The sequence below is a fragment of the Rattus rattus genome, chromosome 15 (assembly GCF_011064425.1).
Source record: "Rattus rattus isolate New Zealand chromosome 15, Rrattus_CSIRO_v1, whole genome shotgun sequence".
Classification (NCBI taxonomy): domain Eukaryota; kingdom Metazoa; phylum Chordata; class Mammalia; order Rodentia; family Muridae; genus Rattus; species Rattus rattus.
The window spans coordinates 21,554,928-21,571,996 of record NC_046168.1 but is presented as its reverse complement, the minus strand read 5'-3'; the positions used below and the strand labels follow the sequence as shown (position 1 = coordinate 21,571,996).

The 17,069-nt window shown below is 37.0% G+C and overlaps 1 protein-coding gene across 1 annotated transcript in view; it reads right to left on the bottom strand.

Moving 5' to 3' along the window:
- The window catches only part of Ccdc178 (coiled-coil domain containing 178), a 349,742-nt gene extending 333,419 nt beyond the window's left edge, over nucleotides 1-16,323 (bottom strand). The window contains exons 1-4 of the mRNA XM_032886100.1: nucleotides 16,263-16,323; nucleotides 13,069-13,128; nucleotides 11,369-11,458; nucleotides 2,500-2,639 (exon numbers count right to left, since the gene is read on the bottom strand). Coding sequence (XP_032741991.1) covers nucleotides 2,500-2,639; nucleotides 11,369-11,458; nucleotides 13,069-13,128; nucleotides 16,263-16,323 — 351 coding nt within the window. The remainder of the gene's footprint in view (nucleotides 1-2,499; nucleotides 2,640-11,368; nucleotides 11,459-13,068; nucleotides 13,129-16,262) is intronic.
- Nucleotides 16,324-17,069: the final 746 nt, after the last annotated feature.

Genomic DNA, 17,069 nt, shown 5'->3' with positions numbered 1-17,069 from the left:
TATCAATGTAGAATCATTGAATATTAATGTGCTACCAGAGGATGCTAATCACAAAACATAACAATATGCACTAAATTTGGATTGCAAAAGCATGTGCATGAGCAAAGGGTGGTGAGGGATTGGAGCCATGATAGGGCACTAACTTTTAGAATGGGAAGAGAAAAGAATAAACATCTAAGTATAGGCTTCTAATGTTCTTTACAAGAAGATGGCTATGTTCTGTGATACATAACCTTAGTGCCAGCACTGAGGAGATAGAGGTAGACAGACTTCTGTGAGTTCAAGGCTTTCCTGGTACAAGTAACATGTTCGAGGAAAGATAAAGAGTACATGATATGAGACTCTGTATCAAAATATAAATGGGGACAGTAGTGATTAAAAACATAAGGACAACTAGAAAAGTAGGTGATAAGGAGACATAACTGACAGAAGGAAGCCTTCCAGAAGGCAGGATGGGGGCATCAAGGATGTGGCCAGAGCCAGAAGAGAAACCCCTCTAGGGTATAAGAGCTGATATTTGTGATAGTCAATGATGACTTTAGGTGAGACAACAACAGTTTGAGGCATTTTCTTACAGCTTTCATTGGAAAGAATTAATGAATGATAAAGGGCAAAGAGAGATTTTTGAGCAAACAAAGAGCTGGAGTTACCAGCATAGATCACTACAGGAAGTTTAGGTGGACAACGAGAATAGAGAATACCCTTCAAAATACGACCAAGGTTGATTTTGGAAACTGTAAAATGCATTACTATAAAGTGGGCTATTCTAGAATGCTCTCCCACAATATTCAGGATTCCAACTGTAGATGTGGAATTCAGAGTCACCAAATAGATTTACAGTTGGTATTTTCTCATTTAGAAGGATGGTAGAATAGACAGATGAATAGAAAGATATGAAGCAGTTGGTGTGGATTTTAACATAGACCTCAAGAAGAAGGAAGAGCAAAGTGTGGGTGCTTCCATCCTTCTTAGAAAGGGAAACAAGGTGCTCAAGGGAGGAAGCCTGAAGATTTTTATTAAACAAAGAGAAAAATGTAGACATAGTAGAGGTCATTCTAAACTAAGTAATTCTGTAGCTTAAGCATGACAGAACAAAAATGTGGAGGGCAAAAATAATTATTTATTTGTATGGAAAATTATCCAGGAATTTTTTCTATCACTTGCCATGAATCCTACTCTGTGGAGAAATAAAATATATAGAAAACATAACCAAACATCCATTCTGAAGATATTTCTTTCCAAGGTCATTATGGCTCAGTGTGTTTAAATCTATAGCTGATGGTACCTTTGGGAGAGGCAGTTCCTCAGAAAATTAGACATAGTGTTACCTGAGAACCCAGCTATACCACTCCGGAGCATATACCCAAATGATGCTCCACCATATAACAAGGACACATTTTTTACTATGTTCATAGCAGCCTTGTTTATAATAGCCAGAAGCTATAAAGAACCCAGATGTCCTTCAAAAGAGGAATGGATACAGAAAATGTGGTACATTTACACCATGAAGAACTCAGCTACTAAAAAAAATGACTTCATGGAATACATTGGCAAATGAATGAAAATAGAAAATATCATCCTGAGAGAGGTAACCCAATCACAGAAAAACACACATGGTATGCACTCACTGATAAGTGGATATTAGCCCAAAAGCTCCAGTTACCCAAGATACAATCCACAGAGCAAATGAAGCTCATGTGTGTGCCCTGGGATTCTTTCTATTATAACACTTGATCTAACACACTGTCAGGTCTTCTCACACCACCTAAGGTCATACAACATGTCCCTTCAAAGCCTGTGATCTTGACCATAGAACAAATGCCTCTCAAAAGAGATGACTTCCTAGAGCAGAACATTCTCTAGGTCAGATCCAGGGTCCAGAATAGAGAAAGAGAAAAGTCATATGTGTAGCAATTCACTCTTCTGTCTGAACAAGTATGTTAGTTTTTCAGAATGTCATCTCAGTAAGAGAAGCTATTCATTTTTCAATAGGTCATTACTAAATGAAATGATTGCAGGCTGCTAAGAGTTCAGTACGGAATTCCTTTTAGAATAACAAAAAGCAGAATTTGACAGGTTAACATGACCAAGAAAGAATCATTATATCTTCATCAACAGACCTAGTTTATTTATTTAGCAAAGAGAAAAGTCATTGAAAAGGGCACGCTGTCCTTTAAGACTACGGATCTACTTATCATTTCATCCTTGTAGTGATTCCCCATTCTCCAGTGTGAATTCTGTCTTTTTGTCAGGTTGGCTGATGGAAATGACAGCTTAGCATGATTGTTTATGTTAAAGAACAAGTGGACAGGGAAAAAATTTAATTAGGCATTGTACCCTCTGGAGTAAGACTATCAAAAACTTGTCTAGGCTAGCAAATTAATCCTCTTGAGCTAAAATTTTGAATTTCATAGAAATTATCAAAATAATTCCCCACTGTTCTTAAATAACGATCCCTTAATATGTGTAGAATTTATCCCCCAAATTTAAATCACTTACTTGTTTCAAGTGCTCCTGTATTTTACATTCCACATCTTCGATGTGGGCAATCATTTTGCTGACACATGGTTTAGGGAAATTTACCAAAGAACAGCTGTGTCGTCGACTTGGGTAGCTGAAGTAGATGCCTTTATTCACCTCTAAAGCATTGCAGACATTGGGAGAAGTTAGGAATAGGTGCAGAACAGCATACTATAATGTTCAGGACATACGAAAATGCTTTTCTAAGTTTTGTCTTAGTACTCTAAATTATTTACCAGATACGTTAAAATACTGAATAAAATTTCAAACCTTAAAAGTTCAAATAAAATAATCCCTTAGATCTGATACCTACTACTACCCCACTTCCTTCCCCAGCTTCTCTCTCACCCCGTTCCCTCCCTCTGTCTACCTCTGATATCAATTTTGTTTCAACTCTGTGAAAGATTTGAGCATCCTCCTTTGGGCTGTCCTTGTTATTTGGCTTCTTTGGGTCTGTTAAAGTGTGGTTGTCCTGTACTTTATGGCTAATATCTACGTATAAGTGAGTACATTCCATGAATGTCCTTTTAGGTCTGTGTTTCATGACTTAGGATGAACATTTTCCAGCCCTACCCATATCAATTAATGATGCCCTTGTTTTTGCTGGCTGAGTAGTATTTCACTGTGTAAATGAACCATATTTTCTTTGTTCATTCTTCAGGTGAGGGACATCTGGGTTGTTTCTAGATTCTGGCTGTTATGAGTAAAGCTGCTATGAACATAGTTAAGCAAATGTCCTTGTGAAATGGTGAGGCATCCCTTGGGTGTATACCAGGACTGGGATATCTGTGTCTGGAGGTAGAGCTACTCCCGTCTTTCTCAGAACCTGCTAAAATGATTTCCAATGTGGTTGTACGAGTTTGCACTCCCGCCAGCAGCGGAAGAGTGGTCCCCTTGCTCCACATCCTTGCCAGCCTGTGCTGTCCCTTGAGTTTTTCGTCTTAGCCATTTTGATGGGTGTATAATCTAGAATCTCAGGGTCATTTTGATTTGCATTCCCCTGAATACTAAGGATGTTGAATATATCTTTAGGTGCTTCTTGGATATTTGAGATTTCTCCGTTAATAATTCTCTGTTTATCTTTGTACCACATTTTTAATTGGGTTATTTGAGTTCTTTAATTGGGTCCTTGAGTTCTTTATAAATTTTGTGTATCCTCTGTTAGGATTGGCGATCTTTTCCCAATCCATTGTCTGTCATTTTGTCCTAACTACAGCTTCCTTTGACTTACCGAACCGTTTCAGTTTCATGAGGACCCATTTATTAATTGTCTATCTTAGTGACTGAGCCATTAGTGCTTGTTCAGGAAAGTTGACCTCTTGTACCAGTGATTTCAAAGTAGAGAAAGCAGAGCAGAGAAAAGGAAAATAGGCAGGGGGTAGGGTTGGGTGGGCAATCTCTGGAAGGATCCAGAGACTTGGAATGGGGAAGGCTCCAGGGGGTCTATGGGGCAACACTAGTGGAGACTGCTAACAGTGGGGGGTAAGTGGCTACTTCCTGTAGTCAGGCAGGTCTCACCTGGAGGGGTCAAGACAGAAACTTACTAACAAAATGTTCCACCAAAGATATGTCCTGCCTACAAGATGTGCACAGTCAAAGATAGAGCAGAGACAGAGGGAATGACCAACCAATTAGTGCTCCCAATTGAGACCTGTCCCTGACACTGTTAATGATATTCTGATACACTTGCAGGCAGGAACCTAGTATACTGTCCCCTGTATGGCTCCATCCAGCAGCCAATGGAAATAGATACAGAGACCCACAGCCAAACTACAGGTACAACTTGGAAGTTTTTTGGAAGAGTTGGGGAGCTTCCTGAAGGATCTGAACAGAACACAGACTTTACAGGAACACCAGCAGTGTCAGCTAACCTGAACTCTTGGTCATTCCCAGAGAGTGAATCAACAACCAGAGAGTGATCACTACCCGGACCTAGGCCCATTGCACACATGGAGCAGATTAACAGCTTGGTTCCAAACAACAGGATGCGATTGTCCATGGATCTATTGCCTGCCCGCCTGCCTGTGGACCCTGTTCCCCTAAATGGACTGCCTTGGCTGGCCTCAGTGGGAGAGGATGCCCTAGTCCTTCAGCTACCTGATGTATAGGAGGAGGGGACTCCTTCTCTAAGGAGAAAGGATGGGAGGAATTGGAAAAGTTTCTGCCTGTGGGGTATTGGGAGGAGAGGGGAAGCTGATATTGGAATGCAAAGTGAATAAACAAACAAATAAATAATTTCTCAAACTAAGTACATAATACAACAAGTAGAGGTAAACTAAATAAATCCACACAAAATAGGGAGATGGCTCAGCAGCCTGAGCATTTGGCTTCCCTGAAGTCATGCAAGTATGGGATATGTGTGACAACTTCCTAGAATCCCAGCACATGGAAGACAGAGTTGGGGGATCTAAAGAAGCAAGCTTGCTAGCAAGATCAGTTGGAATCTGTAAGCTCTGGGCTCAGGGAGAGATCCGACCTCAAGGAACAAGGCAGAGAATGAGCAAAGAAGATACCTAGTATATTAATCATGGCCCTGCACCTTCATTCATACACATGTATGTGCACATATACATGAGCACACATACACACACACACACAAAAGAAATTAATGCAATCCATAGCACTGTAAACTAAACATTAAAACAGGAAATTTAAAACAACAGACAAAACAATTTATCTACTCTAAAATCAGTCCCACATCACTTTTTAGGAATTAACCTAAAAAACATATTTAATTATCCCTTAACAAAAATAACATATCTTCACATGTAACTAATGCCCCATCCCATACACTGAAGAACTCCTTCCTGGAAACAAGTGTGAGCTGCTCCTTTGGGAAAAATAAAAAAGCAGGTCTCCTTCCTTATAGGAACCTCATTTCTAGCTTCCATTTCTGAAAACTGGAGTCTTGTGTAAAGAATGACTGATATTCCCACTCCATCATTAATTAAGGTGTGCTCATCATAAAACCCACCCCTGATGTGCCTCCATGATTCTAAGCCTGCCATGCTCCAGGAGGACTGGAAGTTCCAGAAGGGCAGAGAAGCTCAGGAAACTCCAGCAAAGTGCTTACTTGGAGTCCTGGCACTCTGAGGACTCCACAGGGTGCATGCCTGTAGCAACCACCAGTCTATCACAGGAGACAAAGCACTTGTAGTTTCAGTGAGAGCAGTATGATGCCCCATCTCAGTTCACCTTGGGGAACAAGGAAGTGATGTCAATGTCATTGCCTTTTGTTTTACTGCTGCCAGATGAAGCTGGTAACTATTCTCAGTATCTTTGCTTCATCCGCAATCTTTACAATGTTAGAATTGTATTCATTCAAAACATACAAAATAGTGGGTTTTGTCGTGACTTTTCATGTACTACTTTATTAAATTCATATTCACTCCCCCTTACCCTCTCCTGTCCCATTTTATCTTCTTCACTGGTCCTCTTCCTCCCTAATACTCTGTGTCTGTGTCTGTGTCGGTGTCTGTGTCTGTCTGTCTGTCTGTCTCTCTCTCTCTCTCACAACACACACACACTTAAATCTAGATTATATATATTAGAGGAACCATATATTAATCTCTTAAGTATCTCAATGAAATTATGTCATCTTCCATGAACTCAATCTTCATAAAAAGACCCATCTGTTTATTTACACATAAGTGTTCACTGTACCTAGTGTATTTGTTTATGTGTGTATATTGCTAACATTCATTGGTAGTTTTATAATTCACCCTGACTGACATTTTTGAGCATAGAAAGTGTATTACAGACATGAAGCCATGTGAAGCACTTCCTATACCATGTTTTACTTAATATGCACATCCAACTTGTGACATCAGATTGCTGTCTTGATTTCATAGATGACTCAAGCTTAGAGATGATGCCCAATGTCAGCGCAGAGAGCTCCTAGGTTGGAGTGCTGAGTTTGAACTACATTATTTTTGCCTATAAACTACACTATCATGGCTGCTTTAATACATTTAAATTATAACAACAAAAAGAGGAACAATCCTAAATTATATTTTTCTGGATATTTCAAACATCCTACTTACGACTTGGTTTTGAATATTTAGACGTTCTTTCATAATTTATTAGGATTGCTAGTTTGGTGTATCTCCGTTGGCTCTGAGCACATTCTGAACTTAGATTACTCTATGTGTTTATTTTGTGTGTGGCATTGTCCATGTTTCCTTTTTAATTCATACACAGACACATATGTTCATCTCAGTGACAGCCAAAGGACCAAATAACAAGCTGATACTAATTTTAAAGGACATATTGATCTTCCTTCTAAACATCTTGTTAAAGACAGGTTGCCCTTTGGAGAAGTCAGAAGGGTTTGACAGGCAGTGAGCAGGCAGTTGCTATTGTAGTCCAAACATTTGCTTTCCTTCATTTAGTGCCAGGCAAATCAGGATCAGAATGACTCATCCCAATTATTTCTTGACTGTGCCACGCTTAGCCTCATTTTGTAAATGCTCATCAATTTCTAGAATGTTCTAATAAACTGAAATTAAGATTTCAATGTAGTGAAGTAAGGGAGATGAGATAGTCTGGCATGAAATCTGGACAAGGTACGGCATCATACGAGGGTCAGGATAGACCCAGAATTCAAAGGTCCTTATGGATGTTTTTAACTAATGTGTGCATGGTGGACTTTAACTCTCTTCACTTCCTTTTTCTTGTCTAGTACTTAAGAGACACTGCAATCCAAAGGTCTCTGGGCTACATGTAGCCATCTGTTTTCTCTGCCTGTGTGTTTATTAAAAATGTAACCAGTTTCCAGATATAAGCTCTCTTAATGGTGCATTAATTGGGCCGGTAAGATTTTTCCACCTAACAGTCAAAAAAATAGATGAATTAACAATCTTAGTCCAGTATAAACTGATGTATCTTCATTTTTTGCAGACTCTGCAGAAGTAGTCAAGATACTTAGGAGGTAAAGTGAGGCCAGGCTTGCACTGATTATGAACTGGCCCCAACTCCATTTGTCTGTCTTGGTTGAGATATGTTTTGTAGTAAATTCCATAGTACATTGAACTGATGGTGATCCACCAGCCTCAATTCCCTGAGTATAATTATAGACATGCCCACCATGCCTGGCCCCTAACTACACTCTTGTTGTTCACATCATTGTCCAATGAATGAGATCTTTCTTGCCTACAAAAGGTTGTCTGGTCCTTTGCAACCGGAAGGTTCTGTCTGAGACCTCACTCAGAGCCAATAAAACCGAGTTTGTCAACGGACGCCTCTTCAGGCTCTGCAAATTTAATCCTCACATAATTTATTCATCACATTCCTGGTAATTCAACATTTTATGACTGCTTCCCAGCTGCTGGTAAAATGTGTTTCCCTTGTGTCCAGAACACTGATTTTTCTCTTATCTTTTTATCTCAACACTCTTAGGAAAAACGTAGCATCTTTTTGGTGTTTCGTCTTTTCACATCTTCATTTTCTTCCAGAGTAAGGAAGCACTCAGTGCTCTTGACTTTAAATTATAGCTTCTCTACCATGTGAAGCCTTTGTTGTAGACAGATCATCCATCTTCTATGGGGAACAAAGTCTCACTGATGGAGAACAATTCAAACATCCTTTTCTAATAGCAGAGTCATATCTGCATAGAACCTTATCCTACTAGCTACCTGGTGCTAGATGATGGAACAGCATGCCCGATTATGAGAGCTGGGGCCAACTGAGGACTCAGCTCCAACTTCCTTCCACATACAATGTCTTATTGCTGCCTACCCTGGTCCCTACAGGCTCTTTAAAACGTGAACTTTCAAAACCAGTTTGTCTTCATTCAGGCAATCACAGCAGCTTTGCCTGAATACTTCTTCAGAGCTCTTCCTTGACAATTAATTTACTGACACTTGTGTATTTTTAAAAATGAACAGCACCTACAGTATTCTCATACCTGCCTCATCCCTTCTTCAGATTGTGACATCTGTAAACATTAGGTTTACAGAATTCCCGTTGGGGAATTTCTGTTCCTTGGACATGGATTGAGCTGTTCATACTCTTACTTCCCCCTCTCAGAGATGGTCAGGTCGCATTTTCTCTTCCACATTTATCTCTTTCCATAATTATCATCCCCATGAAAATGTTGTTAAATTTTATTTCTGATGGTCATTAAATAGTCACATGTGCACTCATGCATGCACGTGCGTACACACACACACACACACACACACACACACACACACACACACACACTTGTCAAAAGTCATTAACCTAGATAGGCAAAAGGAGCAGATTTTTATAGTATTTAAATTTTATCTTGATAAACATGACTTTGAAAACCAATCACTATTTAGAGTCTAGTGACAGAATTAAATATTTGCACATTTTCTATCCTTTTAAACCCACTCAGCTCTGTAAAAATACTAGAGATATCCATTTCTTGAAGTGGGGGCCATTAAGACAGCCTCGTGGGTAAAGGTGCTTGCCACTCGGCCTGATGCCCTGGGTTTGCTTCTTGAGGCACACGTGGAGGAAGGAGTGAAACCTGACACCATCAAGTTGTCCTCCTACCTTCACATACATGTTGTGACATGTGTCCCACACCCTCCCCCATACTAAATATTTAAATGTAAAAGGGATGAATATTCTCTTTAATAACTTCTAATGTATTTTCTTATTTCTTCATAAAGAAGAATTTGATAGAGAATAATAATTTTCTAAGAAAAACATCCCCGTGTTTTCTTTGACTCTCATCAACCTGGTGTTTACAGGAAAGTCAGCATGAGGTAGGTACGAAGTCTTCAACTTCATTTGCAAGCTGTGTAGCTATAACATTAACTGTTCTTCCTTCTACTCATAACCAACGTCTAAGACAGCTGAATCACCTTTGAATTCACCATCCACCACCTTTTGAGAAAGGGTGGCACTGCATTAAACTCACAGCAATCCACCAGCCTCAGCTTCTCCAGGGAAAAGGTTCACGCATGGCAAATTTCCCATTTGTCATTCAACTCCCTATGTCTATCTAGTCTGTCCCTATATGAACTGGTCTACTAATGGGTCTTATACTATTTATGGATCTTCTACTTCCTTCTTGATATGTATTAGATGTCTTTCACATTCAATAATCCTTTAAATTCTTCATTGATTCTTCCTAGGTCAATGACTTTGTAAGTCTTTATCATGACAATAAGTTATCTTTTTCCATATTGTATCCCGTAATTGAATTTTGTGTGCTCAGACATGGCATGGAAACAGTTGGCCACATAACATCAGACAAGAAACTGAGAAATAAGTTTACACTCTTGAGCTCTAAACTCTAACTCTTTGACTGTGTCCTGGACATCTGCTACTTTACATGAACCAACTAACTTCTCATGTTCGAACTCACTCTATTCTAGGTCTGCAGTGAATTTTTTCCCCTGTATTCTGGTCTGGTTGAAAAAAAATGAACTCCTCACTTTTAGCAGGCATGTATCCATTAATATTTCACTAAGATCTTCTTATCTTTTAATATTTATCTTAATGCTTAAAGACTGCAAAAATTGGCCTTCTAGAATAAAAGAGATCCTTTTCATTGGTGATATTTATTTATTTCTGCTACCATGGGTGATTCTGCTAATAATCTATTTGACTGTCAATTCTGTCAAGGAGTTAAACTGTTGTGTATGCTCACATTTTATTTAACATTCAAGGTTATGCAGCTCTTTCAAGAGCCATTTCTTAAATACCTCTGAACATTAGTAAAAGTTAGATAGGCCAAGCACTCTTAATTAATTGGTTCATAAATCATACTTTTTATATTTGGAAAATCTGTCCAAAACTAATTTTGGTCTAAAACTGATTATATGCAATAAACTCTAAACCAAGATCATAAAATTATATTCCAGTTTTGTATTGGAGAGGAAAAAATAAAAAGACCACAATGGAAACATATTTACATTTTTATTAAACTGTAAATCCCCAGAGAAGTTTCCCAACATCAAGACTGAAATTTACTCAGCCTCTTACTTATTTTCACCTCTCACACAATACTAAAGTCACTTTTAGAGATAAAGTACAGAATCTTACTACTAGACCTTGTTTCAATTCTAGATTTTGCAAAACCAAGACATATAGACTTCCAAAGCTTCTCTCCAGTTAACAGAAAAGAGGTCAGCATTATGCCAACATGGCAAAAATTCACTCATTTCTGAAATTATATAACAAATTATAAACAATCTAGGGTGTGATCAATCATTGTCGTGGGTTCCGCTTAGATCCAGCATAATAATTCAAACGCCAAGTCAATGCAGATGACAATTTAATGTCATCAAGTTGCTGCTGATCAATCGTGGCTGTAAAGTGAACTTAGCAGCTGAACTGCAAACCTGAAGGGATTGAACCGTAAAGCAAGGGGGAGTGGGTGTCTGTAGCACTGGACAGCCATATTTTGACATAAGTTGAGCGAGGCAGTTTCCACCAATCAGAAAAAGAGGACCTGAGAATAGGAACTTAGTTTGACCTTGCCAGCAAGATGGAGAAGTTGTCCTTGAGATGGCTGGACTCAAACAACTGTCTCCTTACAACAGAACCTGTTCAGCCATTGGGAAGTCCCCAGCTCCCCTAGAGCTGGGACTTTGAACTTAGTTTCCCCATAATAATAACAGAGTTGGAAAGCAAAGTGGCAGTACTTAAAAATTTCATTTGCTTGTTCCAAACAATGATGATTATTAGTTATTCATGAATGGTATACTATATTAAAATATTATATCTTTATTATCTTCTATTCTAGGTTAATAAGAATACATAGTATTTATTTTTTAGTGAAATCACATAGCTAACTTCACAAATTAACAAGTAAGTGACCACAAATTCAGACAGCATATTCTCTAAATGATTCAGAGTCAGCCCTCACCTTCTGTATTTGTTGATTTAGTTTCATAAAGTGTTTTATCGTCATACTTGGAGAAGAAGAATTCTGACAAGCTTTGCATTCTGGCATGTTCTTAAGAAAACAAACAGAAAACATTTCAGTGTGCTAAAATATGCAAATATTTCATATACAATTTGAAGCAAGTGACCCAATATAAAAGAAAATCTAAGAAACTACATAGTAAAACTGCTCTCCTTAAAACGAACAACTGAACTATAAATACTAAGGAACACGGTAGGAATTTCTTGGATATTTTCTCTGTGTTATATGATTTGCTTAACTCCCTAGAGAAGGCATTCATCATAAGAGGAAGTTGTTAAAGTTTTAAAATACATTAACAACTGTGTACCAAGAAATCAAGTTGAAACCACAGTATTCACCAAGAGTAACAAGTGTACTTTGGCTTATTTTTCTAATGAAAATATATATTATTATTATTTATAAATAAATATTTTTGTATGGGAATAAAAATTCTACACCAAGACACTGTTATGTCGGATCACTTTTGAAGAGAAAATATGGAGAACGGGAATTTTGACTTGTCACGTTAGAATTTCCAAAAAACTTAAAAATACTTAAAGATAATAATATGTTGTTTGCTTGAGAGCACACTATAAATTTTACTTGGTCTACAATATAAGGATCTGCATCTCAAGTTTTTATTGAAGAGAATTAGACTGTCATCTAAGGACACTGATATTTACTCACAGAATGAAAGATAGAATATATGCTAATCCTAAGATAAACAAATAGAAGTGTAAAGTAAATTCTATACACTTCCCACTGTATAATACTAAGCATTGAGAAAGAGCTAGTGATTTATCTCAGAATTAGTAAATCTGGGAACTATATTGAAGAAAGCAAACAGTAGAAACCACTGTGGGAATTTTATGATTTCACTGCTAGGAAATTCAAATAAAGGTAAAGCTAAGCCAGATCTGGTACACACGTATAACCTCAGCACTTGGGAGAGCTGGGAGAGGTGAACTACTAGCCCAAGTTAAAGACGGACTACCATCAGGTGTTTCACATTTCACTTCATGCCCTTAAGAAAGGGGAGCAAGGAAGTAGGTGAAGAAAGGAGGACGGCAGAGAGAGACAGTGTTAGTAATAATAAAGACTACTACAATAACATTTTCATTGGATTTTTTATTTACATTTCAAATGTCATTCCCTTTCCTGGTTTCCTAGACATAAGCTTCCTATCCAATCCCCCACCCCTTCTTCTATAAGGGTGTTCCCCTCCCCATCCACCCCTCTTTCCCACTACAAGACATTCCCCTACACTGGGGATCAACCTTGGCAGGACCAAGAATATCATTTTATATTAGCAAAATTAATGTTTCTTATTATAAGGGAAAATTGAAAAAAGATATAGAAATGGAAATAATTTATCACTTATATAAAGCATTTCACTTCCAAATATATGATATTTCAGTCTTGTTATTTTTAAAGAATACTCAAATTGATGTACCCACTATTCTGCAAGTGCACATTACAAAAAATAACAAAGGAAATAAAATAAATGACATACATCATACACTATCAGTAAAAATTAGTTTTTTAAAGAAACGACCCTTTATCAAACATTACAAACACAAGCTTCCTCATTTACGATTTGTTAAAAGACAACAAATAAGTGACAAAATGATAAAGATGGAAATCATATATGTTTGCGATACCTGCAATCATTAATGCCCTTGCTTTGTCTTTGAACTCCTTTATTTGAAGACATGTTCTACCTATGGAATGCAAGACAAAATAAATTATTAGTTTTGTATGTTAACTATGGTGCCAAGTACCAATATTAAAAGTGGGGAGTAGTGATACTGGAAAAAAGGAAATCGGGCTGCAACTCAGGACAGCCGAGCTGCATCGCCATGGTCTGTCGGAGAGGGCAGGAGTGCTTGGGCAGAGTAACTTCCAGAATGGTGGCCAGGAAGTAAACAAGAATTGCCCTGCTGAAATGACTGTCTCCCCATTTCCCTTTACCTCCACGTAGGCTCCTAGATTAGGAGACTGTGCTGCTTATATTGAGTGCTGGTCTTCTTTTCTTTTTAGTAAATCTCTCAGGAAATGCCCTAAGACATACCCAGAGATGGGCTTCGCTTATATCCCAGGAGCTCGTCAAACAGTGAAGCCGACAGCTAAGATTCATCATTGTCTTTCAAAACACAGTGTTTATGAATGAAACACTGTTCACGTGTTCACGTGAAAGTTAACAGGAAAATGGGCTTACATTACTGCCTACATTCCAGCTGTACTACTGTAAAAAGAATGGTGTTAATTACAAATGTAGAAAGCATATACATAGTAGGTATATCTTGTAAGTCTGAGATTGTAATAAAATGACCATTCCTCTGTTAGGTGTTAAATGGATGTAATGGAAAGGCAAGAAGAGCTTCCAAGCTAATGTCAGTGTTGCTTATAGTGTGGATCAAACTCACAGCTTCTAAGAGCAAAGAAATCCATTACTATATGAGCAATTAACATAATAGCAAGCTCTGACCAATCCTGACAAGAAATCACTATTGTTGTATATGTATATGCATGTGTATTTAAATATAAATAACAAAAAATTAGAATATAGTAAACTTTTATACATATAAATGCGCTTATATCACAGGCAGTGGATTCTCTTTAAATAGTCCAATAAAATTTAAACATATGTTTTATAGAGGATATAAAATGATTCAGTAAGTTAAAAAGTAGTGATGAAAAAATATATGCTCGAAAAATTAAATACATAGAATATTATTTTAATACATGACAACATAAAATTGGTAAAATTTTATATTATACTATATAAAATGAAATATGTAAAATAAAATTATTGAGATTATTATATAAAATCAAGTTATTATGTTAATTAACATAGCTCATTAAGATAGAGCCAAGTTTGACGGATGAAAGGAAAAACAGAAAAGGAACTACCAGTGATAAGGTAAATAAATTTGCTTCATATTATCAGGATGTGAGAGACAAGAATTAGAAGAATGTAGACAGGAACTTAGTCACATAATCTATTACACAGATCTAATACACCGTAACCAAACTATTTCAAAGCATCAAAGAATGACTCAGCATCCAATTGCATCTAAAAGATGACTGTAGGTCTAAAAAATCTATATTCTGAAAGAAGAGAGGAGAGTGAAACTTGGCAATACACATCTTACATGCACTTTGAGAATCTACTGTCTAGCATACTAAAGCTATGTCAGCAGGAGGCTTCTTATCTGGAAAGCTAATTGCAGACTATTTCTGACTGCTAGAGTTGTAGTCATAAAAAATTAAACAGAACAAACCAAAACCAAAACCATGGGACCTACTCACGGTGTATGAATGCCTGAAAATCATTTTCGTGATAATAAAGCCTACTTGATAGAAATCGACTGGAAATGTTCCATTGATTCCCTTTATTGTATCACTTTGTTTTTCTTTCTTTTTCTTTTTACTTAACCAGAGCTGGAGGCCAAACTCAAGGCCTCCCACATGGCTAATAAGCTTTGCTACAGTCCAAAGAACTATGCCTTAAAAGTTTCTGTATCTTCTATTAGCAGTAAGGTAAGAATATCCCAGATGCAAACTGTAGTGTGAACACACCTCATACATACTTTCATTCTGTATAATGAAACATATGATATAAAGCTAATAAATAAAAATTTACATCCATTATTTATATTTTAATTAACGTAGATATGATAGTACTGTGAAATACCATTTTGTGCCTGGTAAAATTATAGCCTTGAATTTTAATTTTATGCTCTGTTTTGTAAAAACATACTTTGATTACAAAGTTAAAATTAATTGTATTATAACTGATTGTCCAAAAAGGATTCATAAATACGAGTCATATGAAAACACTGCTAGCATGTACAAAATAGCATAGCTACAACAATTTGTAAAACTTTGATAATTTCATTTATTGTTTATTTCAACTGAGGACAAGGACAAATTACCCAATCAGTTGCTTATTTTTGGTATAATTAGTATTTTGGTTTGACCACAATAGTCTCATTGTGACTGAAAAAACAGGAAAGGTCAACTAGGGTTGTTAATAAAAATACTGAATACAGTGCACAAAATGCCTTATATCGTGCTCTTGTGATCATCACAAATAATGATAGATGTTTTTAAGAGTTTAATGCATAATTCTGTTCAATATGTCATTGTGAAAGATGGCTTTACACCTAAAACCTTGATGTTTTGGGATGAAATGTACAAGGGTAAAGATAAGTTCCCAAGGCTTAGCAAAGCAGGGACATCTCAAAACCTTGCTTAAATGAGTTTAATGCTCTAGGCAATGGTTGGCTGGTGTACACAGAAAACAGAGTTTAGGTATGGTGTGATGGACCCAGGGTTGATGTTTGAGTCAGCTCTTCCTAGCTCATGTTCCTCAACAAACCACAAAAGAACAATGGTATTGATATCTTTCTGGTAGTCATGGAAGCCAACTAAGGCAAACTGATGAATAATGCTATAAAATTTAACAAAATTTTTAGGACTTCAAAATATTCACTTAGCAACTTAACTGCTCTCTGGCAGTAGGAAATACAACCACGATAGCCTCTCTCAAGCTACTGGGGAGAGATATAAACAGTTGATGGACATGCGCCTGGAAGAGCTGACACAAGCATACTACAGCCCTGCTTGTATAGTTCAGTGTGTCACCAAGTAGTAAGTGTCACAGCACAAAAGAGAGAAGAAAAATTCAGACAGTAGGAATCTGTGAGCCTGTGCGCTCATCTGGGTCATCTCCCTTTCCTTGCCACGGCAAGTTTTCGCTTTGTAAATTCCCAACCTTTCTGTGCAGTTGCCATCTTCTATGAGTCACCATGTTCTGTTTGCAAAGAAAAGTAACTCCAGAGGAAATCACCTGTCTTTGGTGTATCCTCATTGGTGCTAGGTTGAGCTGCATCTATCTCGTTTTCTGGCATGATTTTTGACAGTATTCTAAAACCTAATTAAAAATAAAAATATTTTAATATCATGAATCAAAGTTAGTCTGCATCTCACTAGTAATCAGTTTAAAAAACTGGCAGTGTAAGAATGAAATTCTACTATTATAGAATATATTACACATCTATAAAATTAACAGAAAATTTTGTTAAATCATAAGGAATTAGATAAACTATCAAACACGTATCCAATCCCAGTGGTCAAGCCTAAACATATACTCATACGTGCAACACTAAATGGATTCAAAAAATTGTATTTATTTTATATATAAGTAAAATATCAGAAGATAAGAGTGGAAGCCTGGCATGTCATACTAATAGAAGAGCAAAGTGGAAACAATAAAAAAAAAAGTATGACCATCAGAATGACTAAAATAAAACTCCAGCTTCTAGCAGAGATGTAGAGAAACTTGGTCACTAGTCCTTGTTGTTAGATTATAAAATAGTTTAGGTACTCTGGAAAATAGTTTTGAAGTTTCTATTAACATTAGTAGCAAAGAACTTGCCAAACTGAATCAATAATTGTGCTCTTGAATATTTACCCAAGAAAGAACAGATTTTTATTCACATATAACAATCAAAACTTGCTTACTATCTGAAATATCATTTAGAAAAACTAAACTGACATCATGATATACAATCCAGGAAAAAGGAACTGGGTGGAACAGACTATTTAAACTATTATATAAGCAAACATTTGTATGAACCAAATTAAGATGCTGAAT